Here is a 15,813-nt window from a genome sequence, read left to right on the forward strand (position 1 = left end):
TGTAGTTTATTAAAAAGTCCTGCACATCTCATACGACTTTTAGATAAGTGTAGCTAGCCGCAAACCTCAGCAAACCCAATGGAACAATGAAAATCTATGCAAAATTTACACAATGAAACAGCCCAATTGTGTTTGTGTTACTTTTCTTCATGCGTACTAGTTCAGTATTAGACACAAAAACATGCAAATGCTGATAGTTTGTGCACACATCAAAAATTCACAAGCTAGAAATGTAGGATCTATCCAGAAGGAGTAATTGAGGTTTTTCGTACTTGTTCTGTTAAATGCAACAAAGTGGACAAAAAACAAAATCACATACAATAATAGAACTTGACGTGATTGGCTTTAATACATAGAGCGTTGGTTATATGCTGATGGCTTAAGCATTTATTTTAAATAATTTGTGCAGTTAACCAAGCAGACTTTATTAAAAAATTAAAAAAGCTTTTTATTAGGTAGGAGTTTTTTTTAAAATTAGTCAATACTGACTGTACAATTCTAGTTTATTGACCTGATTTTTAATAAAACAACACTAGTACTGTACCATGCCTGTTTAACACTTTTGTCATAGCACACATATAGGCATAATAATGTTGCAATAGTACTTATGAAACTGTCTTAGTTGATAAAATACACAATATGGAACAGAAATGGTCAAAAAAAATACACAATAAAACATGAATTCATTTGCTTCAGAAATTATGCCCTCATAAGTCTGGTAGATTGGACGTTGTCCATGGCAACGGTGTCCCTGGTTTTAGCTTGATCAATTTTCCTCAGACCAGGTAGAAGATACCAGACAAGAATTATTCCCAACAGCTGAAACACGGTCATAGAAATACAAAGTTTATTAAAAATTGGCAAGAACACCCAAATTTTTAGATCGTTTATCTTGTATTTAAATGCAATTCAATGAATCTACAGTAAAAACATTTAGTCAAAATTGACAAGTTAATTTGCAATGTCTACATTTTTGTAACTAGGCAACCAATATCGTTTTAAAATTTTATCCTAGAAAATTTAAGTAAAGTTTTGCAGTAGGAATGGCTTTCACAATTTCAACTTAGAAAAACATTCTTACCAAAATCTGAACTAGGCAACCAATATTTTTTAAATTTTAGTAAGAAAAATTAAAGGTTTGGCAATAGGAAGTACAATTTCAACTGATAGAAGATTAGAAAAACATTCTTACCAAAATACCAGTGAAAACCACAAAACAAATTTCCATGGTTTTTCTTTCACTTTCTTCCACTGATCCGACTCTGAATTGAGCAAATGTGCAACAAACTCCGAATATTACTGACAAGAGCAAGGCAAAAAATGTGTCTTTCATCACAGGCCGATTGTGGTGCTTATTTCCCCTCTGTAAAAACATATTATCAAGTTATCAATAGAAAACTAAAAGGCCTCCAACCAAAATGTTTCAGTCACAATAGTATAGTATGTTATTTGAAGTCTACTGGTAATGTTTTGGGGTAAAACTGTAAAGCATTGAAGTGTATGCTACTTATTGTTGTATCAAATTCATTGGAAAAAAACAATGCTATATCAATTTTAGGGTGGTTCCACATTTGAGAGGTTAGAAGAATGTGTTTTGTTCTCAACTGTTAAAAACAAGCTGATCTATATAATGACACTCATTTCGAGATTTTTTTACAAACTTTAAGCATTTAAAACAAACACATTTAGTTGCAATAATTATTTTTACCACATTTTTGGATCCACTTACCAGCTTTATAGCTTTACCAATAGCCAGAAGTAAAGTGACCACATATCCAATCACGGATACAAGCACACAAACAAAAGAAGCAACGTAGAAAGATTTTCCGCTTATCCAACACATGTTGTCTGCTAAGTATGTCGATGTAATAAATCTCCAATCATCTGAAAAAAAAGAGAGCTGCCTTTACAAAGACATTAAAACTTCAGTCTAAACAGTTTGTTGAAATGTATAGGTTTTTTATCTAAAGTGACAGCCCAATTGAAAATGTACCCATATACATTCATTTTACAGGGTGCAGTTTGTACCGTACACACACAAATATCTTCACTCAGTCATAAATAGGCAACTAAGCTTTTAATGTACAATAAACCTCCGTTATAGTGGCTTGATTAATTCTATACTTCACCCAAAACTTGAGGTACATATGATTTGAAATGTGGTAAAGCTTTAACTGATCAACATTGGGTAATCTAGATTCTAGATCTTCGCCTGATCTTTAGAATTTTTTTGGTCTAAACGGGTTCAGATTAATCGAGGTTTTCTGCATAACTTACTTGTGCGGCAGAAATCAGTGTTAGTCAAATATTGGTCGAGAATTCCTAGGAAATATCCAGAGTCGATCACAACTGCACTTGCAGCGATAACATATACGATGAAGGGAACAAAAACAGCATATGATCCAGGAAACTTGGTCTGTAAAAAGTAAATGAAAACATTTCTTTAATAATTCTTTACCGTTTATTAAAATTTCTTTACATTTTGCAAAATTTAAATTTGATATAAAATCGTGTTTGGAGTTATTTATTTTGGTACCTATAACTAATTAGTAAACTGTAAAAATATGGGAGCTTTAAATTTAAACAGTCCGCACAAAATCTTGTACAAAATAGTCCGATAAAAAAATTTTACAGTACAAAAGTGCACACTTTCAAAAAAGGTCAGTAAGAATTGTTTTTGTCATTTTTGCCAATGCATATAAAACATGTATTAACCAATTTAACTTCAATGCATTGTTAAACACACACCTCAACTGCCTGTTTGTAAGATGAGAAGCAATATAATGTGAGTAACAGCCATGAGGATAACACAGCAAAATGTAGAAGTGTGGTTTGTGCCATTCCTGAGTTAAACTTCCACGGCACAAGGTAAGTTCCATAGCCATTGTTGACGTCGTTTGTGGCAAGGCATGGAAGTGCAAAAGCGTAAAGCAAGTAGGTAAGCGATAATGTAAGACATAAAAATCGCTGGTGGTAGAAAGGATCAGAGTCTAGTTCATTTCTGAAGAAAAACAAAAAGATAAAACAATTTTATGAAAGCATTAATATAGCAAAAATTGTATGCTTTAACTATGAAAAGCAAAGTGTCACCAAATTTGTACCGATAATAGCACACCAGGCCTACTGAAGACGTCATACCAAATCAGCTCCAGCATGTGGTGGGATTTAAACCCAAAACAAGACTCTTTTTGGGACTGGTGCTATAATTTTTTTTTATATAATTGTAAACAGCATTTCATTTCGAGACCAGCAAATCGGACACTAGATGAAAATCATGCAATAGGTGACATATGTTTTGGAGTTTACTTAAATGTTTGATTAACTAGAAAGTTTTATTTATTTTTTAACGAACCTTTTGTAAATAATCCAAACAAAGAGAGTGAGAAGGACAAAGCTGAACACGGAGCTAGTTACAATGATTAGAATGGATTGTTCGATAATGGGTGGCACTCTAGTTGTTGTCTGAAAAACAAAAAAAACTCAGTAAGTTAGATTCAAGAATTAGTTCCAACAACAAACTGTAAATTCAAAAAGGTATAAATTGGTAAAAACCTAATTTTTGTTTAGTAACCAGTAGACACATGTTTAACTAACTTTGAACTGCTCAAATGTTTAACAATATCTTTAAAATTTATAACTATATTAAATTATGTCTATTGTGAAGCAAATGTTTAGGTTATTATGAGTGACAATCAAAAGTAATAGATTTTTGCTGTCGCCTAAAAACTGCATTGCAGGAAATAGTCAGATTAATTTATTCAGGTTTTTACAAACAAAGTTGCACAAACTGAACCAAGTCTTCAACAAACCGTTCTCATTGAAACAATTCCTGTGGAGCATTTGCATTCTGTGCTTGGATACACATCATTGTCAAGGCAACAATTTTCCCCTGACCAATCAGAAATGTTCGAATCCCACGTGACACACTGGTGTCGAACATAGGCAGCCTATTGAAAAAATCACAAAAAAAATTAAAACAAATGCCAAAACCTTAGTAACAAATATTCTTTATGGCAGAAGTGCTTAACAGGGAGATCTTGTTTCCAAGTAGTAAGTTGATATAACCTGCTATAAACATAAAGAAGCATCCATTTTGATATTCTCTGATCGGCCTATATTGCATTTTGTCAAAGCCTATTTGGCAACATACTGTTAAAACTTAGATATTAACAAAAATTTATTTCGTTTTTTTGTAGCAATTAAATGGAATTAGTTTAAAGAAAAATAGGGGGGTAATGTTATAGTGTGGGTTGCAGACCTGTGTAGTTTTTTACCTGAGGTGCATGACATGTTTCTGAAGGATTTTCTTAAAAATGTTTAATTAATTATTAAAGTTATAGAGTTTTAGTCACTTTGTGGAAAATGGGATGTAAGATATGGTCAGTAAACCCAAGGGAGCTGTGAAAAAAAGGGTTGTGAAACTAGTGTAATAGTTGTGAATCATAGCTTTGACAGATAACAATATCACACCCACCTGAAAGGTATCACTATTGATTCGTCCATAGCTCTCCTCAGCAGATAACATTTTAACTGTGAAATTAGGATTTGATATGATTGCCTTTGGACTGTGGCTTGTTGATGCAGCAACCATCTGCATAAACAACATGTATGGTTTTAATCCAACAATTGTGCACAACAATGTTAAAGTATATTTTTAAACTCTTAAGGATTCTATATTTTAAGTAAATCAAAGAGATGTAATTTTTTAAACCAGGCTTGTATTAATAAAATAGTAACAAGCATAATGTGTCAGCTTAGGAAAGGCAACGTATGCAATTGGTGTTCTGTTATTTTACGTACTTGCGAAATATGCTATTAAAAAGTTCTTGGAGTTCCAATGCCAGTAACCCCTTAAAAAATAATCTAAACTATTCATGTTATTGATATGTATATTTAACATTTGTTTGTGGTGATAGCACATTAGCTTACCCCTTGTTTGTTGCTGTCTGGTTGTTGCATTGTAGTCGAATTGAAAAAGATTATTACAGTCCGAAGTTTTCCACTTGTACCGTTTGACTTATTCACGTAAAGCGAAGCATTTAATGGATACATTGTGTAATTGTAGTTGTATAATGGCTGCCATGGTGCAAAAAATACTGAGTCTTCTGAAGCAGGAATGTCCTGTACCTGTCAGGGAGAATTAAAGTGTTAAACAGTGCCACAGTGTAACCTGTGGATTTATTGTACAATTATGTGTGGGTGTTTTGTGTGGGCAAGGCTAAAATACTTTAGTCCCTATAAGCAGTATTATGCAAACAAGCCACCAGTGGTTTGGTGAAAAAAATGCCTCTGGGTATTTCTAAAAATTTGGTAAGTGATATGCACTTTATGCTACACATTGTGTGCAAAAATGTTTTAATACAGATACAAATGTGAAAATAGATGGACTAATAAACCAAAAAAGTAAGTCGTAATTTAGATGAGCATATCAAAGCAAATAGTATTTTTTAATAAGGTAGGACAATGAATAATTTATTACATTTTTTAAATGTACATTGTACAGAAATAAAGGCAAATATTTTTTTATCTTTTCGCGCAGAAAACAATAATGTATAAATGTTTTGAAGAGCTAGGACAATAAATGATTTGTTACTAAACAAATATTTTAACAATTTCATGTCCCACAAGAAAAAATATAAACATTTTGTTTTTTTTTGTCTTACTTTTAACTGAACTTTGTTGGTTTTGAATTCCCAAGTGTCACCAACAACTTGACTCATGTTTAAAGTATGTGCAAGGTAAGTCAAAGTATCAATGACTTTGTGTCTTGTGATGAGGTCTTTATTGTAGGTGACACTTCCGTTAAGACCAATGAGTAATTCTGATACTGCACTTGCCATGTTGCCAAGAATATGAGGAGATATCTAAATAACAAGTTAAGACTATTTGTAAACTCATGCCAAATTTTTTACAACTAACTATTTACTAGTTTAAAATCTGCATGCTATGATATTAAGCACTTTAGTTTGATAACATTATTTATTATGATATATAGTACAACTAGTGTTGAGATTCAGTCGGTTCGCACTGGTTCTATAGAAAAGTCTCATGAAATTTTATGAGATCAGCAAACTGGTTAGCATTACTGGTTACTGTCAATGGACTTTTTGTAACAGAACCGGCTGAAAAATAAGACTTTTGTGATAGAACCGACTGACAAAAATTTGTATCCCACCACTGAGTGCAATTATTTGTCAACAATTGTTAGTCAGACAAATAAATGAACCCAGCAAAGCGTATGTTGACGTGTAAAGCCAACATTGAAAAGAAATGGTAATAAAAAGATGAATTTTGCAGAAAATGTACAAAAAAAGCTCTATACTACTCTCGTTAACTCTTAAATACTTCTTTAATCAATACATATTTTCTTACCTTTAGTGATAAACTTTCCACTGCTGTTTTGATTGAGTCAATAATGTTTAAGGCTTGTTTAACCTCTTTGTCATTAAGTTTATATCCTCCACTAAGCAGCATTAGTTGTCCTGATACGTTGGCTATCCTATTCAAATCCAAGTTACTTGTGTCGATCTACAAACAATGCATTTGAAATGTCTTTTAATAATAAACAACCTCAACGATACTAGCTGTTAAGAAAAAAATTCACTCAAAATACTAATTTATTTCAACAAACGTTGTAGCGGGAGTCAAACAAAATTATTACATTTAATAACTTAAATCTAAGGCACTGTTTTTTCACAGGTAAAAAAAACAAAATAAAAAGTTGGGAAACTTAAATCCAATTAGTTTGATTTTTCAGTCTTTTTTATAAACTGTATTTATGACATATATTTCACTACCATCATTCTATGATACCAACAGAGTAACAATGAATGTTAACTAATTTCAAAACAACAGATAGCATTAAGATCTGTAATTGATGACCACTTATTTTTTCTTACAAATGTTGAAGAAAGATGAAAATTTTAAACACTTTTCATTACCAGGGCCACAAAGTCACTGAAAAATTGGTACCTGCGATAAATTTGCATCACATGAAACTGTGTTTAGAGTGGTTGGGTCAAACCTTCCACCAATTACAAGACCCAGACTGTTGCTTGTATTATGTGGGTCACACTGTATCGAGGCCCGGGGAAATCCTGAAAAATATAGACTCTCACGAAATATATATGGAGCATTTTGAAACAATAGCCACTCTGAAATACTGATGGTAGGGAATGGGATGTTGTTCTGTTTAAAAAGTAGAACTTCTGTGAAGCATAAATCACAGTACGCCAGGCCCATTGAAGGCGCCATACCGAATCAGCCGGTCTCCAAGCATTCACCAACATATGGCAAGGCGTAGGCTAGAAAAATCTAGCCTGCGATGGGATTCGAACCCACGACAGGAGTCTTTCCGGGACTCGCGCTCTACCAACTGAGCTACGCAGGCTCAGTGGAGAATCCGCCGAAAGTCGAATCACAAGCACCGTTGCCTGCCTCATATGCTGCACATTTCAGCTGAAGAGCGCGAGTCCCGGAAAGACTCCTGTCGTGGGTTCGAATCCCACCGCAGGCTAGATTTTTCTAGCCTACGCCTTGCCATATGGTGGTGAATGCTTGGAGACCGGCTGATTCGGTATGGCACCTTCAATGGGCCTGGTATAGTGTGATTTATATATGAGTGTGCCGTGATCGCTGGTCTGCATAGACACTTAAGGGCTGATCCCAGCAATGAATTTATGTTTACCTTAACTGTGAAGCATAATCATTTAAGTTTCTGAAACAGAATTAAATGTAACTAGTGAAAAAAAACTAAGTAGTGAAAAAATTAGGTACTTAACAAAATAACTAGTGAAGAAATTAGGTTCATTAAAACTACATGAAACATTGTCATCAACACAAAACCACAATAATATGTGTTAACTACTAAACTGAATATAACACTTCTTTGAGAAACATATTTCTAAGCATTGCATAGACTGAGTATGTTTTCAGGAAAGATGTTTGCATAACCAGTTATTAACTTTAATAAAAACAGAGATTGTGATTGTTTATATTGTCACATCAGGAAAAATTAAGCTTACTTTATTCAAAGGTTATTAGTACTGCTATCTGTATTACCTTTTGGGCACAAATTCCAAGGGCTGCTCACGGAATTGACCAAAGTAATGGGAAAGTAAAAAGAAGAAATGTGATTTGGGAATGAATGCTCACATCCAACTGAAAAATACAATTTATTCTTGTTACAAAAGGGTTGAATATTTATTTGTAGAAATCATCAAATAATGCAAATTTATTCTTAAACGAACTTTTTTACAGTTTAGTTGGGCAATATTGCAATATTAAACCAATTTCAAGCATATCTAAGACATCCTAATAAAGCAACACAAACCCATAACAAAGAAAAGTAAATTGCCTTCATTTTTTTTAAATTGCCAAAAGTAAAAACTAATTTATGTTTAAATTAACAAAATAAAGGATAATTTCTTTGAAATAAAGTGAACAAACCAGGTTGTGGAAGTCCAAGTCCAATTTTGTCATATTTTTCAAAATAACTTGTGGAAAACCACTTTTTCACATCTGCAGCATATCTTTGCACCAATACATCAACTGGTTCATATGCTCCAGCAAATTGATAATAATATCTAAAAAAAGATGATTTTTAATATTGTTACAACTAAACTTGTATTTTTACCATTAAATTCCTTAAATCTATTTAAAGCGATGCTAATTTTTTTTTAGACTTAAAGACTTAAAAAAAGAAAACCCAAACATATTTATTTCAGTTATACAAAATACATGTACCATAAACCAAGTTTAGGGAAACAACATTTAAAGTTATCAGAAACATTTAGCTAAATTATAGTCAGGGTTGCCATACTACCCTTATTTCTAAGACTTGTCCTTATTTTGAAGGCAATGTCTTGAAAAAAATATTGTCCTTTTTCTAAGAAATGTCCTTGTTTTTGATTTAAGTCCTTATTTTGTCTTATTATTACCAATAACTCTTTTTCCCTCTGGCATCTGGTATTGTGTTATACACTAAAACATGTTTTTGTTGCAAGATTTTGTGACATCACAAAAGAAAATACAAAAATGGCATGTTTTTATATGTCATGGTTTTATAAATGCAAAGATTCATTAGAATATGTTTGTATTATTTTGAATAAAAAACAAATTTTTCAGCTGTATGGCAACCATGATTATAGCAAAAGTGTTCAAAGTTGTAAAACAGATTAAACTGATCACAGCAACATATATCATGCCTTAAGCCGTTGTTGGACGAGATAATATGTAAGTCCCAGTGCCTCGCACCCATGTTAGGTTGCTCAGAGGAGTCAGGATAAAAAAGTGTTTGCAAGTGACCGCTTACATCGCGGAGCTCTGCTGATGTGAGAACTACACCAGGGTTTAATGATTGTGTGAATTCAAGCAAGTACAATCCTGTAAAAAAAATAAAAATGCGACAAAAAGTGTTCTTTAGCGATGTTTATCCTAATGCAAATAATTTAAGCTGCTTCATAAAATTTATGCTGTTATAATATTTGGCAGCACAGAACAGGATTCTATTGATGACATTTGTCATATACAAACATATTTAAATAAGCAAATATTTAAAACAACTTGGCGAAAATAACATATCTCCAGCATAGTGAATATTAGGTCAATTATGTTGCTGCAATTTGTTTCCCCATAGAAGGTTAAGTTAGCATTGAAACTGAATAAGTTAACTATAAAACCAAAAAAAGTTCAGCAAAAATGGCGTAAGCAGCAAAATCAATAAATTTAACTTAAAGTATTGAATTGTTTACTAAAATATTTAGTCTTTAATCTGGCAAATTGACCCAGTACTTTAAATGTATTAGTGCTTTTGTGTAAGCAAAACATTCATTCCTAATTTTAACAAACTGAACTACAATATGACTTACTGTTACATGCTGTTCCATTCCCATCATAACCATCCCCACATTTACAGTAGGGCCATCTCCACTGGCAAGTCGCAGATGAGTGACATTTGTAAACTGTGCACCAGTCAGGTTCTAAACAATAATAAATGTCAAAAACACCACAAGTATATTAAACAGCCAAGGGCAGTCAACACTACTTTTTGCCAAATCTATGAATCAAGTTTGCACCAATGTTACAGCATCATGCCAAGAAATGAAAAGCTGCAGACAGTGCACTCTGTTTGACCTATAACGTCGATTTAAGTTTAGACCAAATGTTGAAAAGATACATTTTCATATTCACATATTCAAGTTATTATGCAATTAGCCAGAATTTTAGTGGCTTAAAACTCACTTTGCAATGAAAGGAATTTATGATAAAATCAAATTGTGTATATTTCCTGCAATAAGCATAGAAATTAAAATAAAAAAAATAGTATCTTGAAAATATTACCTACACTTTGTTACCTGTTGGTGTTGTGTTAAGATTGACCTTCAAATCCTTCACAAGGTCACACGTTGAACAGTTAAAGTTGGGTGTCCAATAAACCCTCGAATTGTCTGTGCCTCCATTTGCAATCACAGATAATTTTTCTTGACTGGTACCGTTTCCAATTCCAACGGCATATACTGTAATGTTTTGGTCATTTGTGATGGTGTGACTGAAAAAAAAAGTTTCAGGTAACTTACAAACTGAACATTTATGATTCCTGTTTAACACTTTATTTGAAACAGTTGACTACAGCAGTGGTTCCCAACTTTTTTTGCTACATTCCTCCCTTTGCCCATTTTCGAACTATTCATTCCTCCCCATAAGGCGAAAAACAAATATAACATAAAAAATTATAGCAATTTGAAATAGACCTTATAATTGGGGATGTCCATTTAAGAGTCCTTTACAACCGGGTCCAAATTATAATGGACATAATAATGTATATAAAAAAATATTATGTAGCATTTCCAATGTAAATGTTTTTTTACAGTTTTTATGAAATTCCTCCCCTGAACTCATAAAATTCCTCCTTAGGCACGAATTCCTCCCCGGTTGGGAACCAAGGGTCTATTACACACAAAAAGATGTGCCTTGCAATCTTAGATTTTCCTTTTGGAACCGAAAATCTTTCTGTTCAATTTTTTTAAAGTTATGACTAAAAGAATCATCCATACTTCTCTTTACACTTGGCAAACTCCTCAATTTGTCATGAAAAAAAATATGCGACTGTCTATTGTGCAAATATTGAATGACATAATAATATATTAAATGACAGGTCTAAGAAAGCATATAGCTTGAGGGAATATACCTTTACAGATATACGGAATTACCTTCTAAGTAAAGCATCTCTTGAATCTGCAGTACTCGTTGTTATAACAACCAAAGTTTTCCTTTGAACCCTGTTGTATTGCCAGGTTGAATACAACTGAAAGTTTAAAACATTAAAACAAGTTGCCTTATTGAATTTGTTTTTTTGAGAAAAAAGTCTATTTCCCAGTAGAAAACGCATCCAGTCATATAAAGGTTAAACAAGAATAATTCTATAACATTGATAAGAAAACAACTTAGCCAATATAAAACCACAAGTATCAAATTGTTTTAGATTATATAATTTCCTGGGCCAAAAGGTCAAACGTTTTAAACAGGAAGTTTGTCAATCCCGGGGGTGTTACCGATAACATGATTAAGACAAGTAAGTAAGTGCGTGTAAGAGGAAAGACCAATGTTCGTCATAATAATTGTTGGTCACGTTTAACATTCACCAACAGACAGCCCTTATAAATTATTTCTTTCCAAACTTTATTTCATCGTTTGAACTATCCTGTGGTAATACTTGTTTAACAACTTAGTATAGAAATTTGCAGTATGTTTTAACCAGTTGAACCCTTATAATACACATAAATATAGACATAGGCGCCCACTTGCTAAAATCGGCGGGGAGGCAGAATTTTATAACTCGGTAAAGACGAAAATATTTTCAGCCCGGACGTCACTTAACGTCGCAAGTTACACCCTTTACAGTGTTTCTGTACTAGTATACATAACATTAGCAGCTGATGCCGACCCAACTATACAGTAATACATTTTTTCTTTCCCCGCAACAATTATTACAAAGCATGTTTTATTTTCCGCAACAAGGCGCACATGCGTCTAAAAAGCCATTATAATAATCGTTTCTTACGTTTTTAGGTCGTTTGGTTGGTTTCAACCATGTTTTCTATTACACAGCAAATTGCATGTAACGCATTTAAGTTTAGCTTTTTTTAAATGAGGAATTACCAAAGTAAAGCCCGCGAAGGTATTTGTTCTAAATATATACCTAGGAAAACAACGAGTCAACCGTTGAAAGTTAATTTGCTACGAAAGTGTTCCCACAACAACATATGGTCTTAAGTTTACCTAGTTTTACACTTCACAGGACGCATAAAATTGATTCAAAAACAGTTTGTTACATCACATACAAGACTTAAAGTATCAATGCTTTCGTTACTGTGCGTATACAGGTGCCTTTCTTTGTTAATTGTGATGACATAAATGAGAAGTTAGTAGTTTATGCCACATAATTTCATTGTTCGACAGTAGCGCTATCTCTTAATAATATTGTAGCTCCTGCTGGTCCCACAAAACCGCTTTGTAGACCACAATTGCGGAACGGCGCTGCGTTTGTGCTTGTAAGCGATGTGGCCGTATAATGTCAATTTCATGTTATGCGGCTCACCCTGAAAAAAACTAAAAGCTACCCCCTTTGTAAACGATGTCAATTTGTGTCGATGTTGCTGACCGAGTTTTAGCAAACACTTCTTGCATGTTTTTATCCAATGGCTCATTGCATATAACCAGGGTTGCCATCGACATGGAACTCGAAATATGGACACACGAACAATTGGACTTTCATATCAAACGAAACAAACGTTTTTGAACAAATCTTTGCATTTATACGAGCTTCGACAAATCACATGTCATATTTTTTGCCAGGAACAATCTGCTTCAACTCTTTGTTCGTAGAAAACACGTAGTGCATCTCACGACAGCCTAGGTCTAGGGATTTGACTTGTAATTGTTAAGAATAAGACAAAATAAGGACTCATCAAACACGAGGACAGTTCTTAGAAATAAGGACAAAAACTTTTTCTAAGACATTGCCCTTTAAAATAAGGACAAATCTTAGAAATAAGGACGGTATGGCAACCCTGCATGTAACACTTCAAGTATACGTTTGTGACGTAACAATATCCGTTGTTTGATTTTTCAGAAAGGTTTGTTTGTTCAAACCAGACAGTCTTTGACTGCAATAGTACAGAGTTACTACAAAACTGTATGTGCATAAATTAACGCAAAACTTGTTTATGACGTAGTCAGCGACACAGATACCCGGGGAGGCGGCGCCTCCCCGCCTCCCCATAAGTGGGCGCCAGTGAATATAGATGTTTAATATTATATGTACAACGACATTTGGTGTAAAACAAAAAAAAATAGGCTTCAAAAGATCACCAAAATTGAATTTAATTTTTAAAATAAATCAATGCTTCTAAAATATATGGACTTAAAGTTGTAATTTAATCTTAGAACAACTATATTTATAGTCATATTTGATATACATTATTTGTTTACTTTTGATATGTGTTCAATAGCAGCTGCAAGGCTTGATGTTGTCACAATATTCGCTTCATCCATGCTAATAGCAGCTTGTTCCAGGCATTCCACAGATGAACATCGCTTCATGTTAAGACTTGTGAAAGTTGGGTTGCTCGAAGGGGTTTCAGACCTGGTAGATTCAAATTATTTTAAATAAGTTTTTTTTTTAAAAAAGTGTGTAGGTGGATGTTATTTCCCCAAAGGATAAAACGTATTTCTTTTAAGCATAGCCCACATCACAAAAATATTTTTTCTTGAAATGGGATATTTTAGTTGTTTAACTCTATACCAGGTGTTGGTACAGATCTTTTATTGCTATTAACAAATATCCTGGCAAAGTTAAAATCAAACCGCTTGCCGTATTTACTTGATTGTAAGTCGAGACTTGTATTGTTTCATTTATTTAGGGTTCAAAACATGTATGCGTGTACAAATTATACGTCAATATATGTTCTGATGGGTACAATTATCAATGTACCATATTTTACGGACCATAAAGCGCACCCGATTATAAGGCGCACTGTCAATAAATTGCTTTGATTAGTTTTTTGTTCATACATAAGGCGCACCGAACTATACAACGCAACGTATTTTAAGGAGTATGGGTACGATATAAATCTCATTAAAGTTCCGTATAAAGCTCATAAAGCTCTGAATATCACAGTTGCTAGTTGCCTTTACCGTAGTTTATTGTGTAAGACGGTGGTTTATTTATATAATAATAGTATCGGTACTGGTTTCGAGTGTAGCCTAGGCAATTAAGCACTACTTCATTATTTCTTACATTATTTTTTTAACACCTCAACATGTGGCTTAGAAATGAGTAAATATGGTACTACACAGCAAAACAATTTTAAAAAAAACTTTTCCACTTATTTTCTCCAGTGGTTTCCAACCTATGAGTCACAACCCAACAGATGCAATCATTTAATCACTGACATGTTCTTGTTTGTAACCATATTGCCAGTTTTACTTGGTAAACAGAGAAAAAGTCAAAATATGTAACTAACCCTGTTGAATTAAACACATAAATGCTTCCATTGGCATTCCGATCTGTTGAGATATCAGTAAAAACTTTTGCTGAGAAGTATAATTCCACCTTCATCCTGAGAAACTCATTGTGTGTCAAGCAACATACGTCGGCCAAGAAAAGAACCTCTTCTGTCAACCATGGCTTGTACGTGACTGAAAAAATATGTCTGTTATAAAGTGTCGGTAACATTAGTAACAAAATATGTTTATTGTTTCATTTAATAATGGTAATAAAAGCCACTTTATGTTATGTTAATATATTAATTTTCAAAACACTTGCTTGGTGCAAAAAATAAGTGGCAAAATTTATATACAAAAAATGTACAGACTGTACGGGAACCAAAAATACTTTTTGAGCAATATATATTAGAACTTAATTTCACATTTAGCTATGTTTAACACTTAATTCCCGCATACCTGATTCAACTGCTGTTGGTCCATTCAATGCAATGCAACCCACAATAACAAAACACCAAAACCCTAACATTATTCAAAAATATGCTCCTGAAACTTGAAGACAATATTCGAGTCAAACAACATACATATATAAGCTATGGCTGCCAGACATAATGTCAAGTTTATAGAGTTCTTCTGGCAAATGTATTTTAAACAATACACAACAAAAATTTGCAATACTTAAAAATGCAATACTAAAGTTAAACAACAAAATTTGCAATACTTAATACCTTTTCAGTTTGTAAACTAAAAATTATGCGCGTTGAGTGCAACTTTTAAACAACACTTGCAACCCACAATGCGCGACCTACGCCCCCAGGGCAAACAGCGGAAAAAAGGCTCCAGCAAACACACAAAACATCGCATATCTCCAGTTCTAGTACAGGTAGAAAGGTGAAATTTCACACCTGTACTAAGTCGAACATGCAGAATTTAAAAATGCCAAAAAAAAATTTTTGCCACAAAATTAAAAAAATTTTGGGCCGAAATATCCCGATTTTGGTAACTCAAACTAAAACGGGAAAAATAAAATATTGCTCATTTTTTTTGGAAAAGCTTTACGTTCCTGAAAATCTAAGTGATATGCGCCAAACTTCGGGGCGGCTGGTTAAAAAAATGCAATTTATTTGAAAAATTTTAGGACGTAAAAAGGTGGCAGTTTAGGTTTGGCGCTCAAATTTTGAGGTCAAATCTCAACAGATTTGAATGAAACTTGCAGGAAATGCAAATAAGGGTCATTACTTTGCACAGAAAAAATATCTACTTAAAAATACCTAATGGTAAAAATTGATAACCGATTAAATGTTATTA

The 15,813-nt window shown here is 33.2% G+C and overlaps 1 protein-coding gene and 1 non-coding gene across 2 annotated transcripts; both read right to left on the reverse strand.

The window, feature by feature from the left end:
• Positions 1–132: 132 nt before the first annotated feature.
• Positions 133–15,079, reverse strand: LOC145232484 (uncharacterized). Its single transcript, XM_080097113.1, has 21 exons — positions 14,965–15,079; positions 14,526–14,700; positions 13,492–13,645; positions 11,211–11,305; positions 10,356–10,549; positions 9,870–9,980; positions 9,207–9,384; positions 8,449–8,585; positions 8,062–8,160; positions 6,973–7,097; positions 6,373–6,528; positions 5,664–5,864; positions 4,930–5,127; positions 4,475–4,591; positions 3,810–3,947; positions 3,353–3,462; positions 2,749–3,001; positions 2,278–2,416; positions 1,730–1,884; positions 1,193–1,363; positions 133–819 (listed from the first exon to the last, which is right to left on the reverse strand). Exons 1-21 carry the CDS (start codon positions 15,032–15,034, stop codon positions 700–702), a joined length of 3,096 nt encoding a protein of 1,031 aa, XP_079953239.1. The 5' UTR covers positions 15,035–15,079; the 3' UTR covers positions 133–699.
• Positions 7,317–7,390, reverse strand: Trnas-gga (transfer RNA serine (anticodon GGA)). The gene has a single exon. It is a non-coding gene; the product is annotated as a tRNA-Ser (tRNA).
• Positions 15,080–15,813: the final 734 nt, after the last annotated feature.

Source organism: Phallusia mammillata, chromosome 6, assembly GCF_965637545.1.
Source record: "Phallusia mammillata chromosome 6, kaPhaMamm4.hap1.1, whole genome shotgun sequence".
Classification (NCBI taxonomy): domain Eukaryota; kingdom Metazoa; phylum Chordata; class Ascidiacea; order Phlebobranchia; family Ascidiidae; genus Phallusia; species Phallusia mammillata.